The 18,136-nt window shown below is 44.6% G+C and overlaps 2 protein-coding genes across 6 annotated transcripts in view; one reads left to right on the forward strand and one right to left on the reverse strand.

Moving 5' to 3' along the window:
- LOC106613886 (formin-binding protein 1-like) overlaps nucleotides 1-16,452 on the forward strand; it is a 44,018-nt gene extending 27,566 nt beyond the window's left edge. For 2 of the 3 annotated variants that reach the window (XM_014216605.3, XM_082956853.1), the window contains exons 4-14: nucleotides 3,463-3,610; nucleotides 3,763-3,825; nucleotides 4,546-4,650; nucleotides 4,764-4,892; nucleotides 5,035-5,181; nucleotides 5,752-5,961; nucleotides 7,827-7,936; nucleotides 8,068-8,200; nucleotides 10,211-10,305; nucleotides 11,516-11,679; nucleotides 11,906-16,452. In XM_014216605.3, the coding sequence (XP_014072080.1) occupies nucleotides 3,463-3,610; nucleotides 3,763-3,825; nucleotides 4,546-4,650; nucleotides 4,764-4,892; nucleotides 5,035-5,181; nucleotides 5,752-5,961; nucleotides 7,827-7,936; nucleotides 8,068-8,200; nucleotides 10,211-10,305; nucleotides 11,516-11,679; nucleotides 11,906-12,084 (1,483 nt within the window). In that variant the 3' untranslated portion in view covers nucleotides 12,085-16,452. The remainder of the gene's footprint in view (nucleotides 1-3,462; nucleotides 3,611-3,762; nucleotides 3,826-4,545; nucleotides 4,651-4,763; nucleotides 4,893-5,034; nucleotides 5,182-5,751; nucleotides 5,962-7,826; nucleotides 7,937-8,067; nucleotides 8,201-10,210; nucleotides 10,306-11,515; nucleotides 11,680-11,905) is intronic. The other variant, XM_082956852.1, reaches the window with a different exon arrangement.
- The window catches only part of LOC106613888 (BCAR3 adaptor protein, NSP family member), a 73,318-nt gene continuing 71,050 nt past the window's right edge, over nucleotides 15,869-18,136 (reverse strand). For all 3 annotated transcript variants that reach the window (XM_014216610.3, XM_014216611.3, XM_045687569.2), the window contains one exon: nucleotides 15,869-18,107. In XM_014216610.3, the coding sequence (XP_014072085.3) occupies nucleotides 17,932-18,107 (176 nt within the window). In that variant the 3' untranslated portion in view covers nucleotides 15,869-17,931. The remainder of the gene's footprint in view (nucleotides 18,108-18,136) is intronic.

The raw sequence follows: 18,136 nt of genomic DNA on the forward strand, positions 1-18,136 counted from the left end.
GGTCACAGTGCTTGGCCACTCCACGGTGACATTATTGGCTGCTAATGCACATTATTGGCTGCTAATGCTCTCTCAAAGGAGAGGGGGAGAGAGACGCACAGAGAGAGAGCTCTGTCAGACGCTGGGTATGTACGTAGTCAAGGCTTTAAGGTACACCTATAGCTCATCACTTAGCAGTAGTATTGTAGACTACTTCATCATTGACCTCAACCCAGAGTCTCTTAGAGCGTTCAGTCAGTCCACTGACCCCTATCATATCACAGCAAAATCACACTCTACTTGAACAGAGCAATGCACATTCATGAGGCATCAAAGCCAAAGGAATTTAATAATGTTAAAAAATAGTGTGGAAATCTACCAAAAAAACAATTGGGCAACAACATTCAATCCCTTCTAGACAATATCCTGGACAAAAGGTTTCACTGTAATAGTGAAGGTGTAAACTTGACGGTAGAAAACCTAAACGGTATATGTGACCTCTCGGCTTCCCTATCAAATTTCAAGCAGACAACCTAAGAAAATTGACAACCACGACCAATGATTTGATGAAGAATGCAGAAAGAAATTGAGAAACCTATCCAACCAGAAACATAGAGACCCAGAACCTAAGCCGACGCCTTCACTATGGTGAATCACTAAAACAATGCAGAAATACACTATGGAAAAAGAAGAGAGAGCGCGTCAGAAATCAGCTCAATGTAATAAGAATCCATAGAATCTAACCACTTCTGGGAAAACTCTGTGTTGTTTGTTTCGAGTTATCTATTCAAAACAGAGATGTATGCACAAACCACTTCTCCAATATGTTTAGCTCTATAACAAAGAACAAACAGCAAAAACATATACATGATCAAATACAAATCTTAGAATCAACTATTAAAGACTACCAGAACCCATTGGATTCTCCAATTGCATTGAATAAACTACAGGACAAAATACAAACCCTCCAACCCAAAAAGGCCTGTGGAGTTGATGGTATCCTAAATGAAATGATAAAATATACAGACCACAAATTCCAATTTGGTTATACTCAGAGTTTAACATCATCCTCAGCTCTGGCATCTTCCCCAATATTTGGAACCAAGGACTGATCACCCCAATCCACAAAAGGGTTGACAAATTTGACCCCAATATCTACTGGGGGGCTATGCGTCAACAGCAACCTTGGGAAAATACTCCGCATTTTCATTAACAGCGGACTCGTACGTTTCCTCAGCGAAAACAATGTACTGAGCAAATATCAAATTGGCTTTTTACAAAATTACCGTACGACAGACCACGTATTCACCCTGCACACCCTAATTGACAAACAAGCAAATCAAAACAAAGGCAAAGTCTTCTCATGCTTTGTTGATTTCAAAAAGGCTTTCGACTCAATTTGGCATGAGGGTCTGCTATACAAATTGATGGAAAGTGGTGTTGGGGGAAAAACATACGACATTATGAAATCCATGTACACAAACAACAAGTGTGAGGTCAAAATGAGCAAAAAACACATTTCTTTCCACAGGGCCGGGGGGGTGAGACAGGGACGCAGCTTAAGCCCAAACCCTCTTCAACATATATACCAACGAATTGGCGAGGGCACTAGAACAGTCTGCAGCACCTGGCCTCATCCTACAAGAGTCTGAAGTCAAATGTCTACTGTTTGCTGATGATCTGGTGCTTCTGTCCCCAACCAAGTAGGGCCTACAGAAGCACCTAGATCTTCCGCACAGATTTTGTCAGACCTGGGCCCTGACAGTGAATCTCAGTAAGACAAAAATAATGGTGTTCCAAAAAAGGTCCAGTTGCCAGGACCACGAATACAAATGATATCTAGGCACTGTTGCCCTAGAGCACACAAACTATACATACCTCGGCCTAAACATCAGCGCCACAGGTAACTTCCACAAAGCTGTGAACAAGCTGAGAGACAAAGCAAGAAGGGCCTTCTATGCCATCAAAAGGAACATAACATGAGACATACCAATTAGCATCTGGCTAAAAATACAATTGAGACTGCATGCAAAATTCTGCAAAAATATCCTCTGTGTACAACATAAAACACCAAATAATGCATGCAGAGCAGAATTAGGCCGATACCCGCTAATTATCAAAATCCAGAAAAGAGCTGTTAAATTCTACAACCTCCTAAAAGGAAGCGATTCCATAACAAAGCCATCACCTACAGAGAAAATGAACCCGGAGAAGAGCCCCCTAAGCAAGCTGGTCCTGGTGCTCTGTTCACAAACGCAAATACACGCCACAGGACAGTAACATAATTAGACCCAACCAAATCATGAGAAAACAAAGAGATAATTACTTGACATATTGGAAAGAATTGACAAAAAACTGAGCAAACTAGAATGCTATTTGGCCCTAAACAGAGAGTGCACAGTGGCAGAATACCTGACCACTATGACTGACCCAAACGTAAGGAAAACTTGGACTATGTACAGACTCGGTGAGCATAGCCTTGCTATTGAGAGAGGCCGCTGTAGGCAGACCTGGCTCTCAAGAGAAGACCGGCTACTTGCACAATGCCCACAAAATGAGGTCGAAACTGAGCTACACTTCCTAACCTCCTGCCAAATGCATGACCATATTAGAGACGCATATTTCCCTCGGATTACACAGATCCACAAATAATTTGAAAAGAAATACCACCTGTGTGCCATCACAGCAGCAAGATGTGTGACCTGTTACCGCAAGAAAAGGGCAACCAGTGAAGAACACCATTGTAAATACATCCTATGTTTATTTATTTTCCCTTTTGTACTTAACATATGTTAACATATGTTTCCCATGCCAATAAAGCCCTTGAATTGAATTGAGAGACCGAGAGCTGCATTTAGGCTCAGCCTCACAGCACTGATATTTACAGTGGACATATTTAGGACTGGCCATTTGTTGGGACAACACCCTCTGAATTCTCTGAAACCATTCCCCTAATGAATTACATTATCCCTGCATCATTTGGCTCTGTGTCCTAACTCCTAACACTGGTGCTATAACAGGACAGGGAGAGGATGGTTGGAGGGAGGGAGTGGGGCTCCTGGGGCCCTCTAAGGGATACATAACATATGTCGCGGTCCCTCCTGTGGTCCTCCCTCAGTGGATGTGTGTGGGGGATGGAGGTTTGGGAGAATTCTAATAAAGCGAGATGGTAACGTCTCTAAGGCGGAGGTGGGCTTGTTGTCAATCTCAACACAGAGGCCAGTGTTATTGGATTTCCAGCTCCCACTAGGCGTCCTCCTCGGTCTGTGTGGTACACTCAGAGCCTAAATCCAGACTAGTACCATATTGTAGATGTGGACTTAACCACTGCTATCTAAAGGGTTCACAGCATGGATCTCTCTCTCTCATTCTATCTTTACAAAGTTATCTTGCTAATACCCTGGTTTTCTGTACCCTAGGGCCTAGGCCAGTATACATGCTTAGATTAAGTGTTGAGTACCCTGACCTGTCCCTTGTGTTCAGGTTCTCGTCGTGCGTGTCGTTCTACTCCATCCTGAACGAGCTGAATGACTACGCGGGGCAGAGGGAGGTGGTGGCCGAGGAGATGGGACACAAGGTGTACGGAGAGCTGATGAGGTATTCACAGGACCTCAAGTCAGAGAGGAAACAGGTGAGTGGCTTTACTAGTAGTGGTACACTACTCCCTGGTAGAACAGGCCTTCATTATGTACAGTTTGGTTCTTTTGTTTATGCTGTAGTGAGTGCATTATAAATGTGTTTATTGAGATCCTCCTGTGTTGAGTTGTTTGTTTGACTCCACAGCACCTCCAGGAGGGCAGGAAGGCCCAGCAGTATCTGGACCAGTGTTGGAAACAGATGGACAATGTGAGAGAAGGGAGGGATAGAGGGAGGGCCACGGTGGCACAAAGGGGACAGGGATAGGAGGGTGTGACACCTCCAGCAGGGACCTGCTCCCCTCTGCCGACTGCCAGACGCCTAGTCCTGCTGGGCTGCATGCAAGACAGGGCCTAGAGGATCTCCACTTACCAACACAGCGCACACACACTCACACATATTTCAAATAGTGCATACACACACACAGGAAGATGCATGCATTAAAAAAGCAAGTGGACACACACACACTGATGAGAGGAGCATTCCTGCATTTCAGGCCTTTTCAGTCAGCCTGTGTGTCAGTCTCCGAGGCTCGATCATTTTTGCAGCTTTTAGGGCTTGTATAATTGCAGCCAGCTACAGCTGAGTCTCAGATTGAGAATGGCAGTGTTGTAATGCCTTAGGTATTCCTCTTTGTCACGTAATGCAACACAGATGTTCTGGCAGGAAGAAAGGATATATTTATTTTTAGTTTTTTAGTTATCACTGCTGCCTGTTAACCACTGCTATCTAAGGGGTTCACAGCATGGATCTCTCGCTCTCATTCTATCCTTACAAAGTTATCTTGCTAATACCCTGGCAAGATAAGTGTTTTGCTCTCCCATCTATGGCCTGTAGAAATGGGACAGGGTTGCAGGATTGACTCTCGGTTTTGAGAAGAGGTCAACAGGTCTTGATTAGTAATCTCAATCTCCCATTTGACTTTCTTAGAGCAAGAAGAAGTTTGAGCGGGAGTGCAAGGAGGCAGAGAAATCACAGATCAACTATGACCGGTTAGACAACGACATCAACGCCACCAAGTCAGAGGTAGAAAAGGTGAGACCTGGCTTGAGACATGACGTGTACACTACCTACACCAATACACCTCATAGGTTTTCATTTGCTGTCTATATTGAGTGGTCCTGAATTCTCCCTCTTATCCACTGCAGGCAAAGTCCCAGTTGTACCTGCGCACACACTCAGCAGACGAGAGTAAGAACGAGTACGCTGCTCAGCTGCAGAACTTTAACGGGGAACAGTGGAAACATTTCAACGTGGCCATTCCACAGATATTCAAGGTAAGCCACAGCCAGCCATTTTCCTCCAGGCTTCAACTTCTCTCTTGTCCCCTATTGGCCTGACAGATGGAAATCTGAGCTGTGATTGCCTAACAGGAAATCAGAAGGTCAGAGGTCATTGTGTGTTTTCCGACCTCTCCAGAACCTGCAGGACATGGATGAGAGGCGGACAGTGAAGCTGGGAGAGACATACCGGAGCTTTGCCGACGTGGAGCGCAGAGTCATCCCCATTATCTCCAAGTGTCTGGAGGGTATGGTGACTGCTGCCAAGGCTGTGGACCAACGCAAGGTGGGTCTGGAGGATGGTACACCTGCATTATATAGCATTGTGCCCTATAGTTTGAGGTAGGGTGTACACAAGACTATCCTTTACCACAGTGCACGGAGCGGAGGCAGCACGTGGCATGGGTGGAGCAGGCCCAGGACCAGTAGTTAGTCATCCACCCAGCAGCCAGGCCAGCGGTGAGGCAATTGCTCCCTGGGCTCTATTAAAGCCAGCCTCTGGCCTCAATTGCTCCCTGGGCTCTATTAAAGCCAGCCTCTGGCCTCAGCCTCCACCAGTGTTTGTGTGGCATGACTGGTACTGGCAGACAGTCTCCTCTCTCCTCCCCACCCACAGGCCTACAGGCTGTTGCTGCTGGAGGCAGCTGAGCGGAGCTGCTCCCCACTCTGTGTGACATGTTTTCATTTGATTCTTATTTATGCACTCAACGTGTGGTTTCTACCAGGGGCTGGGCTGTGGAGTACACTGCTGTCATGATGTCCCAGAAAACATCATTTTTAAGAAATGTCAGTTGGTAATGTTTAATGTTCACTATCATTCTCTCGCTCGCTCGCTCTCTCGCTCTCTCTTTTACAGGACTCAGCGATTGTAGTGGAGTCTTTTAAGTCAGGCTTTGAGCCTCCGGGGGACTACCCGTTTGAGGACTACAGTCAGAACCTCTCCCGGACGGGCTCAGACAACACCATCAGCACCCCCAAGAACGAGGGGGGGGTCAAGCCAGACCCCAAACACTCCATCAGCAAAACAGCCAAGAACAAACTGTGGCTCTTTGGGAAAAAGCCCAAGGTGAGAGATCCGTCATCACTTAATAGTAACACATACTCTCATTGTTTCAGCGTTAAATGACTTGTATTTATCTTTCTATGTTTTTCTATCATAACAGAGTGCACTGGTAGGTTTATACAACCGTCGTCTAACATCCTTTCTGTTGACTTACGGTAGCTGGGTTTTGTAACCGTCACCTAGATCTAACATTTTCTACTCTATAACATCAGTCACTACACTTTGACCTACCAAAGGCCAAATTGTCTGTCTGTTAATCTATAACTTTTTGGGGGTTTGTGTTAGAGTAGCTCACCATTTTCAAATGACTGGTCTAGTCCGTTGAAAGAGGTGTTGCTGCTCATATTGGCTCTGATTTGCCTGCTCTTGTTTTGTCATGTCCATTCTTGTCTCACCTGAGGTTCTCTCAAATGTCATCTTGCTTAATTGGAGTCTCTCCTGCTGAGATTTGTTTTGTGGGATAATACGTTGGATAACCACTTGTTTATCACTTTTATATAGAAACAACACCATGAGTTTCTGTTCAATCGTTACAATATGCTCAAGTTTTCAAAGTTGGGAGGTTGATCAACCCTTTTTTTGTTGTTGTCCCCCCCACCACCACCCCGACCTGGCTGTTTCCTAAATTTGCCAGTGACCCCATAGCTTTCTGTCTGTCTGAAATGAGAACGGTCAAACCCAGGATAGCATCTTTCAGGGGTCTTAAACAAAGGGTAAGACTAAGAGCAGTGTGTTTGGGTTTGCAGTGATTTACCTTTCTCTCTCTCTCTTCTCACCTCCTTCTCTGGTTTTGAATCAGGTTGTTTTTCACTAGTTAGGATCAGGGGTAAGTTGAAATCACAGGATTCAAATGCCATGATTGAGTCTGTTGTGTGTCTAGTGTGAAATGAAGGAAGCGATATTGAAGCTGTAGGTGGTATATGGATAGTGGTGGTGGTGACATGTCGATGTGACATGAAGGTTAACTGTACTGTACCTCGTCATGAGCCAGCCAATATACTGTATGATGGCTACACAGTCTAATGAATGTCACAAGGTAGTATTACCAGACCATTGATTGTGTGTCACCCCTGTGTGTCTGTCATTGGTTTCTGGCTGAAGGACCTGGTTTAATTTCCTTAATGGATGGCTGAAGTGATTCATGGTGTGTCTGCAGTAAAGAGACAGACTTCCTGGAAACAACCCTCTTTCTGTGCTCTAAATTGCATCGCATCATCTAGAAGGGGCTTTTAAGATGTCAACTCGTTTTTAGTGGAAATAAAAGTGTACCTTGAGAACAGTGTATTCTCCTTGGAGGATAGCCTTTCCGATACATTATACACCACATTATATGCAGCATCAAGATATCCATTCAATCACTGAATATAAATAACACCGATTATGTAACATTGTGACAAGTATAACTTCACCCAGAATGAGACACTAAACGTGCTCATCAGATTGTGCCTACCTCTGTCCTTAACGTTTTTGGGTAACTTTGTTCTAAACAGAAAAGAGTCACACCCTTGTGATAGTGTGACTCTGTGCTGTTGGTTACCATAGTAACCTACATGAGCCACATACATGTTGACAACCATTCAAACCTTTTTTTTTGTCTTTTCCCCTATTGGCTTATTTTAACACAGTGGTCAGTGAAGGTCAGTGGTGTGATGTCTCCACTGTCAGAGCTGGTTGTGCATATTTGTCCCAGCTAGTGGAGTTCTATAGCATATGTCTAGTGTTACAGACAGTTCTTAAGTGAGGTTTTCAAATCTATTCTTTCCCTGGTCTCTCCTACTGTCATTCTCTTAGGTTCTTGCTGTGAAAAGGTTTCTAGAGCCCGTGAGTGACTGTCATTTTGACTAGACAGTATACTGATGTGATTTCAGGCTCCATCACTGGAGGACTTCAGCCATCTGCCTCCTGAACAGAGACGCAAGAGGCTCCAGGCTAGGATAGACGAGCTCAGCAAAGAACTACAGAAAGAAGTGGACCAAAGGTAGGCCATTGGAACACTTTAACGCTGCATTCTGTCTTATATATTGTCCATGTTTCTGCTCTATTAGTATTTCAGTGCCATTTGTTCAATTGTTTGTGTACAATGGTTTCCCATTGTGACTGTGTATCCAGAGATGCACTGAACAAGATGAAGGATGTGTATGAGAAGAACCCTCAGATGGGCGACCCCCAGAGTCTCCAGCCCAAGATATCAGAGACCATGTGCAACATGGAGAAACTGCGCTCTGAGATCCACAAGAATGAGGTAGGTCTTCCCAGCCAAGAGCCCTGGAGCCCCAGCCAGAGAGCCCTGGAGCCCCAGCCAGAGAGCTCTGGAGCCCCAGCCAGAGAGCTCTGGAGCCCCAGCCAGAGAGCTCTGGAGCCCCAGCCAGAGAGCTCTGGAGCCCCAGCCAGAGAGCTCTGGAGCCCCAGCCAGAGAGCTCTGGAGCCCCAGCCAGAGAGCTCTGGAGCCCCAGCCAGAGAGCTCTGGAGCCCCAGCCAGAGAGCTCTGGAGCCCCAGCCAGAGAGCTCTGGAGCCCCAGCCAGAGAGCTCTGGAGCCCCAGCCAGAGAGCAGAGGGTAGGGGAATGGAGGGGAGCCTTCACAGCACATCTGGGAACATGGTGACTGGGCTGAGGTTTACAGTGCTGAGTTAGCCCCCTCTGGAGGATGACTATATACACTGCTTCTCTTTGTCAACAGCACACTGAGTAGAACAGGATATGACTGCCAGAGTACAGTATGTGAGCGGAGCGTGCCCAATTTGACTGGAGCGCGGAACTAGATTCCCAAAGGCTGGAGCGTCAGCCTTCTCGCCCGCTCCAGTACCGCTCACTTCGAGCTCAGGGCATGCCCGTCCCAGCATGCATTTGTAGTCTACTTGTGTACTGCTATAGCCCCTTGCTTTAGCTACTGTCATCAAGTATGCTAAATATTTTCATAAAGAAACTGATAAAACACACAAAATCAAGGTGACTTACAAAGATGAGGAGGACAAGAGCAATAGAGGGAGATTGGTGATGAACTAAAGAATAATTGTGGAATCTGAAAAGACATATCCCAAAAGCATGACGGTGTACTTACTACGTGCACATGTTAAAAGAAAGGAACGAGGTGGGTAGATAACTGTGTCACTGTAGCAAAGTACTTATACACTAAGAATAAGGTCTCTTAAACGTTTTGTTCATTTTTATTCTATTATCTATACAATAGGCCATAATTGAATTTGGCCCAATAGGCCTGGCATATTCCCAATTTCAAGGAGCTTTCTGTTTTTGATTGTGTTATTTTGCCTAAAACCCTTTAGGCCAACCTATAGAAAAATAAAAGCAACTCTGCATCTCTGCCCCGCCTGGCAAGAGTGGCCAAAAGGGTGTTTAGCATCCCCAGTGGCTCTGCAAGCACGGTGAGGATGTTCTCTGCTGCTGGCCTGCTCTCCAGGCACCATCGCATGAGCCTGAAGCCACACACTGGCCAAACACATGTTTCTAAAAATATATTCAAAGGCACTGTAGATTATACCTAATAAGGCATTTTTTGTTTAATTTGTATTTCATTCTAAGTCACAGCCTAAATGTGCAATTTATAGCCTACAATGATTTAATACAACAAAATGTTTAAATGCTGAGAGCTTTATGTCCCTACCAGCCTATTGTTTCTCACTCGCAAATGCTTCACAATGTGTTCCTTTGTAGGTTATAGCCTTGAAATATTATAGCCTACATAATACATTTCCTTCTTAGGCTACCTGTCTGCTCCTGACCCGTTCAGTGTTTATATGCTGTTTAGTATGACATGTAGCCTCTTTGAAATGATGAGCGCTTCTTACAGTCACCTTTCCGTGTTTATTCAAATACTGTTCATTCAAATCTTATGGTTTGGTTTCAATACTTCAAAACCAAATGGTAGGTCCATGTAGTCACAAAGATAGATGGGTGTTGGTTAAATTGTGATTTTAATGAATGAAGCCTATTTGGAGCGGCAGTTTTTCTTTCCCCTGTGAGAGGAGCGGTTGGAAAGGACGTGGAGCAGCACAAGCACCGCTCCATGAATGATGAGCGGGTTTCCCCACCGCTCAACTCCGTTCCCACGCTCTGATGACTGCTTGGATCTTCAGGGGGTTCCATCTACTACACTATATTGAAAGACTGGCTGAATGATGGCATATCAAGGAGAGGAATGAGTGTATCCACCGTGGGGTTGTGAACAGCAGTATGACTGTTATATGACTGATTCTCCCGCTGTTCATTTCCTTTCCCTCTCTCTCTCATACTCAGAGCTGGCTGTCGGAGGTGGAGGGGAAAGTGAGCACCAGAGGAGACCGAAGACCCAGTGCTGATGTCAACCATCACGCCCCCCACGGCAGAGAGAGGTCAGAGGGCACGCAAACACGCGAGGGCTGGTATAGATCCTATCATGCGTAGTAAAGGGAGTCATTGTAGTGAAACGGGTGCCCATGGGCCATAGCGTTAAAAAAATCCAGTTTCACCAGATGTCTTTGTATAGAACTAGAACGGCAGACATTCTAGTTATGTCTGTCTTAGAATACTTAACATGGGTGGCGTCGTAATCATTTTCTGTAAAGGAAGATGACTCAGTCAGACTGACTGGAGCAGAATCCTACAGCTTGCGACTCACCGGGAGTTCAGTGAAAAGCATGAGCTGGCACACCCCCGAAAAAGTTAGTAGAGGTACTGACTAACGGCGAGTACACTGTAGGCTATCAAAATAAAGAGTTGCACACACTATATACACTGAGCGTACAAAACACATACTTTCCATGACATAGACTGACCAGATGAAAGCTATGATCCCTTATTGATGTCACCTGTTTAAATCCGCTTATATCAGTGTAGAAGAAGGGGAGGAGACATGTTAAAGAAGTATTTTTCAGCCTTGAGACAATCCAGACATGGATTGTGTATGTGTGCCATTCAAAGGGTAAATGGGCAAGATTAATTTAAGTGCCTTTGAACGGGGTGTGGCAGTAGGTGCCAGGCACACTGGTGTCGTGTCTGGACTATCATTAAATGTGAAGACTTATTTATATCAAATCAGTTCTCTAGGTTTAATTATTACGTGATTTAAACTAATCATGTAAACATTAATTAACTAGGAAGTCGGGGCACCACGGAAAAGGTTGAGATTACAACGTTATAATTTTCAGAATATAACTTGTAATAGAGGGGGGAGCCACGATATACACCCCCAAAAGGCCACGTCGTAACACCGGTTATAGCGTGTCAAGAAATGCAATGCTGCTGGATTTTATACACTGAACTTTTTCCTGTCCGTATCAAGAATGGTCCACCACCCAAAGGACATCCGGCCCTGTGGAACCCTTTAAACACTTTGTAGTCCATGCCTGACGAATTTAGGCTGTTCTTAGGGCAAAAGGTTTTGTAGACTCAGTTTATAATCTTCCTGTAATTTATTGGATAAACCACCAACGTTTCGGCATCATAATGCCTTCAGGGTTACCATGAGTTCACCCATCTAAACCTGAGTGGTTGAGATGGCACTGACTCTCTCATCCATCCCTTCTCTTCTCCCCCTCTTCTCCTCCTTCTCTCTTCCTCCAGCCCTGAGGGAAGTTACACAGACGTCCCCAACCAGGAGCACCGCAGCCCTCCTCACCAGCCAGACCCCCGACAGGCCCACCAGCCAGACGAGTTTGATGATGAGTTTGACGATGATGACCAGCTCCCAGTCATTGGCCACTGCAAAGCACTCTACTCCTTTAACGGTACAGCAGAGCCAGTGACGCTCTCACTGCATTTCACTGTCTCACTGTGTGTAGTGACAGTAATAGTGGTGGGTGTTCTGACTAGTGATATGGACTCAAATACTGGAGCAGTATTAAGTATTTGCGTGAATGTGAATATGAAATGTGATATGTACTATTCCTGTACAGTGTGATTCTTTCCCTGTGTGCAAACAGTATGCCTCTGTTGTGCTGTTGACCCCCCCAGGTCAGAATGAGGGTACGCTGTTGATGAAGGAGAACGAGGTGCTGTACATCATCGAGGAGGACAAGGGTGACGGCTGGACGCGAGCCAGGAAGCAGAGCGGAGAGGAGGGCTATGTGCCCACGTCCTATGTGGAGATCGCCATGGAAAAGAACAGCAAAGGTGCAGTCACCTACATCTGATCTGACCACCTGCATGGACTCCTCCTATATCATATCCCCTCTTCCTCCTCTGGGGATTGCTGGTCAGAACAGCAGCCCCTCTTCTTTGTTCACTGTGTGAGCTCACGACAAACAAACACACCAGACATCCTGGTAGTGTAGTGACCTCCCTGTACAGGAGCTCTGTATCAATGAATTAAGCCATGTGTGTCTGTATGAGGACATATCCATAGCCACACTCTGTGGCAAGGGGACTCCTTCCCCCCTTAAGGCAGATTATTTTATTTAATATTTCAGAAGTGATTTGTGTTATGTTTGTTTTTAGAAGGAGATGTTGTAATGCTCTACTGGTTTTAAGTTGTCAGTGGGGACAGATTTGGAAAATAGAAAAAGTAACTTACCTGTTTTACCTTTGTATGGTCTTATGTGTTATCATCCATCTGTTGTGAGTCTCGTATGTGAAGTGATCTGCTCCACCTATTAAGACAGGAATGCAGTAAAACAGTCCTGGTAAGGACTGGCCTGTTTTGTGCCTATATGACTCATGCATCCCACTACGATACTACGCTTTAAGATAATCGTACACTCCTTCTCTCTTACTGTGTGTGTCACAACAATGGCACCCTCTGGTGGTCAGGACTATATTACACTCATAGGAGTAGTTGTACTGTCTTCTGTCTCTGTCCTAGTGGTGTGGGTGGTGGCGGGTGTCTGTTCTCTAGCCGGGTCAGTACAGTAACTCCTCTCCTCTCTCTCTCCTATTGGACTGCAGATTCCTGAGTGGAGCAGTGTGGCGAGGTCTTTGGTGGAGGGTACATGCTGAGTCTGGTGGAGCTAGTGGCAGACAGGTCTTGTTCTGGGTGGGCAGGGGAGGGGAAAGGCTTGGCAGGTGTAGAGGCAGGTTGCATGTTTGCATGCACACGTCCATGGCCATTAACATGATTCCATAGCAGCAGAGACTCCTGGGGTAGTAGCTATGCCTCTGTAGGAGGGGAGTGTTCTTCCTGAACTGTGTCTGTCTAGACACAGCATAGAGTAACCATCCAACTGCAGCATAACAGCAGAATCCGGGACCGGGGAGGGGTCTTAGAGCTAGCAGCTTACAACAACATTTATAATGAGAGAAAGCAAGCAATGCACTACTACTACACTACTACTACACTACTACTCGCCTCTGTATTTCTGCTCCTCAGACAACGTCCAGCACTAACAGCCTGTCTTGTTGTTGCATTGCCATTCCATTGTTGGGAATGCCTGCCTGACTGTGCCACTCTCCTGTGGTCGCCTTACCTTAACGCGCTTCAGCATGTCCGTAACATAAACTGTCATTCCTTCATACAGGACTGGCCATGATCAATGCAGCGTCTTGGATGTAACTCTGTGGTCGGTCCCGCCGCCCATTCATTCACTTCTAATCTTCCTGTATGTCTTCATTCTTCCACGTTTAGTTTTTTGTGTCTTGTTTTTGTTCTGTGTTGATGGAATCGTTCTCATCATGCTAGTGCGTGTTGAATGTCATCTCTGTCATGGTGTTGTTCAGTAACTCGTGGCGCCGCATTCAGTCACTCAGGTCAGTGTAGGACTACTGTAGTCACAGACAGCCGGCCTGCCCATCACACTACCCCCTCCTCGCTTCTCCCTGCACCAGCACCAGACAAGAGGAAGGCTGGAGGGGTGGTGCAGTGACATCAGCGCACCAGCAGAGGGCCTTCCTCCCTCACCAGTCAGTCACCACACAGGAGCTCAGGCCAGGAAACCTGGAGGTTGAGCTAAAACAAACTACAAAGGCCATCCAACAACAACAACACCATGCATTCTTTTCCTTAATAATATCTGGGAGTGAGGATGGACCAACTGAGTGCTCTTCCATCACTCTTCTGCACACAAGGACTCCAAACGACTAGGTCTACGCTGGCTTGCTGTGGTGCTCCTCTTGGGCCTGACCGCCACGTCTCTTCTCCTCTGTCTCCCTGGAGCATCCTGGGGCCTCGGTGTGCTGTGATCTCCACGCGAATGAGTGTTCCATTACCATAACGTTCCTCTTTCAAGCGCATATTATATTTCTGATTGTGTTGATACATATATTAACATGTGTATACATATACTGTATGTATATATGTAGTTAGTTTTATTACTGAATTGTATTAACATTTTTTTTTTCATACTGAATGTGTTTTTATGGTGACTTTTGATAGGGTTTTAATCAGTCGTACCATTAGCTCATAGTAACCATGCATTGTTTGTCAGAACATTCTGAATTGGGATATGATGCACTTTTGCCCTATAGCATTTTAATTGAATATCAATGAATGAATGAAATGGACTCTGTATGCTACCTTTTGTACAAATGTAAAGCGAGACAGCTGTGACCACTGTTATTATAGGAGGTGTAGAGTTCAGAACTACCACAAAATATATGAATTTACTGTGGCTAGCCATGTAAATGCTTTTGATACTCGTAGATCTGACCCTTTTTAATTTAATTAATTTGGAAGTGAATTTAATTTGCATGATTCCCTTTAATTAGTATGAGCATAATTGACATGGTGAGTGATCACCCATGTAGCTTTTATCAGACTGACACGGGGTTTTACCCTGGCAGGATATAATATTCCCCATTTTTAAAACCCTTTTTTGCCGTTAAGTTGGTGGTCCCACTTTGAAATGCTAATACGATCAGTGATTTAGTTCCTAATAAATACTTAAAGCTGTGAAAGTGATATCATGATATGTTCATCTTACTTGAACTGCATCTCTCTCAACTTCCTAGAGAAAACCCTAGGTCTTAGACATCCAATGGAGGAACATATCTTCTTCCTTGATGAATGTGCACTAACTAACACAGATAATGCTGTTTAAAATGGAACAGTGCAGGTTATATACATCCTGCCATTCTGTTTAGTTTATCATGTCATTCCATTGCCTGGATGAGCTCATTTGAATGTTCACTCCTCTTTTGTTGAACTGGTGTCTGTTATCAGAAATTGGGGAAAGTCCTTCCCTTTGTTTCAGTGACATTCCTTTGAGTGGCTTACGGAGGAGCACGAAGGTGCATGCTTGACTCAACATATCTGGAGTTCACAGCAAATATTTAAGCGCTGTATATTGGCTACCTGCCTCTCTTGTAGGCCTATTCATGTATTGACCCTTGACCCTACTCTACAATATCAACCAATATAGTAATACTGGTTAAATCCCTGATGAACATGTAATTGTTGATCAAAATCAGAAGAGGAAGTCAAGGTTTAAGTTGTTAATGTGTAAGTAGTTATTTTTAATATGAAGTACGTTAACCCATTCATGTCTGCAGTGTGTGTGGCTGTCCTCCATCAGTAATAAGGATTTTCACACGCTTGTCTCTAATTGCCTAAAACGGTGCAGGACCGAATTGTTGGCACCACAGTGCAAGTGGCCTTCAGTGACGATACTTTTTGATGATGATATGTAGGTTTCTCACTAGCATCCTTAACCAAAAGTTATGCCATGAAGTGATTTTCATTTTGGACTGAAACTGAGCTAAATCATATCCATTATGCTGTAATTCTGATCATTATGCAAAACTTAACAAGTTTTAAGATGCAGTAATATTCGCGCTTACGGTGGCAAATTCATCTAATGGCAAAAAAGTAGATATGAGAATCTCGCTGTTGTCTTATTTTAACATATATTGTAATAACCAATTGCAGTACTTCTATTTCTTCATGTTGTGCACATCTTTTTACTTTTAATGTTGTGAGACACTTTGTGTGGGGAAAAAAATCTGTTCTCTCAAATTGTTCTAATAAAACAAACACATGAACAAACATTGGCATCTTTTTGAAGACTTCATTAACATCTCTGTATACGTTGCAAAACCCTCTGGTTGATGCTTATTTATAAAACCCTCTTAGGCCTCACTCCCCTCTGAGGTATCTACTGCAGCCCTCATCCTCCACATACAACACCCGTTCTGCCAGTCACATTCTGTAAAAGGTCCCCAAAGCACACACATCCCTGGGTCGCTCCTCTTTTCAGTTCAGTTCGACTGGAACAAGCTGCAACAAACACAAACTGGACAGTTTTATCTCAATCTCGTCTCTCAAAGACTCAATCATGGACACTTACTGACAGTTGTGGCTACGTTGTGTGATGTATTGTTGTGTCTACCTTCTTGCCCTTTGTACTGTTGTCTGTGCCCAATAATGTTTGTACCATGTTTTTGTGCTGCTGGAATGTGTTGCTACCATGCTGTGTTGTCTTAGGTCTCTCTTTATGTAGTGTTTGTTGTCTCATCATGATGTGTGTTTTGGCCGATTTTTAATCCCAGTCCCCTCATGAGGCCTTTTGCCTTTTGGTAGGTCATCATTGTTAATAAGAATTTGTTCTTAACTGACTTTCCTATTTTACATTTTTTTTAAAAAGTTTTTTTAATCACTACGTATGTTGAAACGTATACCTGTTCCAAAGTTGTTACTCAGACACCTGCATGTCATTTCTTTGTCTATTTCTTAATTTCTTGCCACGAGTTCATATAAAGATGTTACAATGAATAAGCAGCTATTTACAGGTCAATAATATTTAAGAGGGAAATATATTACACTGTCTAGCATTCACACGCTCACATTAATTATGTACACCTTTTACCATTCAGGATTATCCAGATTAACTTCTATACCACGACATCTGAGGAACATTGAACATGAAGCAGACAGTTGAAGAACTAGTTAATGTACATACAGTATGTATTCCATAGTATTTTAGACCATAAAACTGCCTTTTGTAAAGCGACCAAACGTCTTCCTTTACTTCTGTTTCTTCATTTTATGTCCTCTCAGTCATTTGTTGAACCCTTATAACAAGGGTGTTACATTTCAATCCCTACTTTAGTGATACATTCATACACCCATTTCCTTCTGATAAATGCTTTCAGAAACTCTTCTTGGGTCCTCTCTGTCTCAGTGAGGTCAGTGTGTTTCTCTCAGCCACATCCAGTAGGATGACTACCGCTGCACATACACTGTGTACAAAGCAGGACCACCTTTTGCCCTCAGAACAGCCTCAATTCATCAGGGCATGGACTGACTCTACAAGGTGTCGAGAGTGTTCCACAGGGATGCTGACCCATGTTTCCCACAGTTGTGTCAAGTTGGCTGGATGTCCTTTGGGTGGTGGACCATTCTTGATGCACATGGGAAACTGAAAAAGCATGAAAAACCCAGCAGAGTTGCAGTTCTTGACACACACAAACCGGTGCGCATGGCACCTAATACCATACCCTGTTCAAAGGCACTCAAATCTTTTGTCTTGCCCATTAACCCTCTGAATAGCACACATACACAATCCATGTCTCGAGACTTAAAAATCCTTTAACGTGTCTCCTCCCTTTCATCTACACTGGTGGAAGTGACATCAATAAGGGGATCATTGCTTTCACCTGGATTCACATGGTCTGTCTATGTCATGGAAAGAGCAGGTGTTCCTAATGTTTTGTGTATATGGTGCAAATCTGTTTTTGCTATCATGCCAACTCCCTTTCACTCATTGTCATCCCATTGGCTTGACAATGACAGCAATGGAGTAGGCAGGAACACAAACAGATCTAGGACCAGGCTACCCCCCCCCCACCCCTCCTGCGTTACTGAGGGAAATATTTCCCCTTCATAAGAACACACTCAGTGTCCTGCCACTGCCAGGGAAGAGTTCCAACTGGATCTCAGACACTCTCCCTCCATTGTACAGGTTGGGAAATCACAGCAGTCTCACTATGCAACTATCTTCCTCATCCCCAGTTAATACGGGGCACAGTTTGTCCTCTCTCTTAACCAGCCTGAATGTCCTTTAACAACCCACCAGTGTTCACTAATACAGTCTGTTTACTACAGGCTCGGGTTAGAGTTCAGTGTGTTTGACCGCTGGCTCCAGCTTTCTGGACAAAGCAGTTAGGATAAGTGTGAACTTGTCGTATCTCTCCGTCTGGTTGACGGCCGCCCCTCTGCTGCCCCACAGCAGACGCAGCTGAAAGTCTGTTTTAAAGATCTCCAGCAGGTCCTCGTCAGCCTGGAAGTCTGCACACAGAAAGAGGAATAAATTGTCG

Source organism: Salmo salar, chromosome 10, assembly GCF_965601325.2.
Source record: "Salmo salar chromosome 10, fSalSal1, whole genome shotgun sequence".
In the NCBI taxonomy this organism is placed as follows: domain Eukaryota; kingdom Metazoa; phylum Chordata; class Actinopteri; order Salmoniformes; family Salmonidae; genus Salmo; species Salmo salar.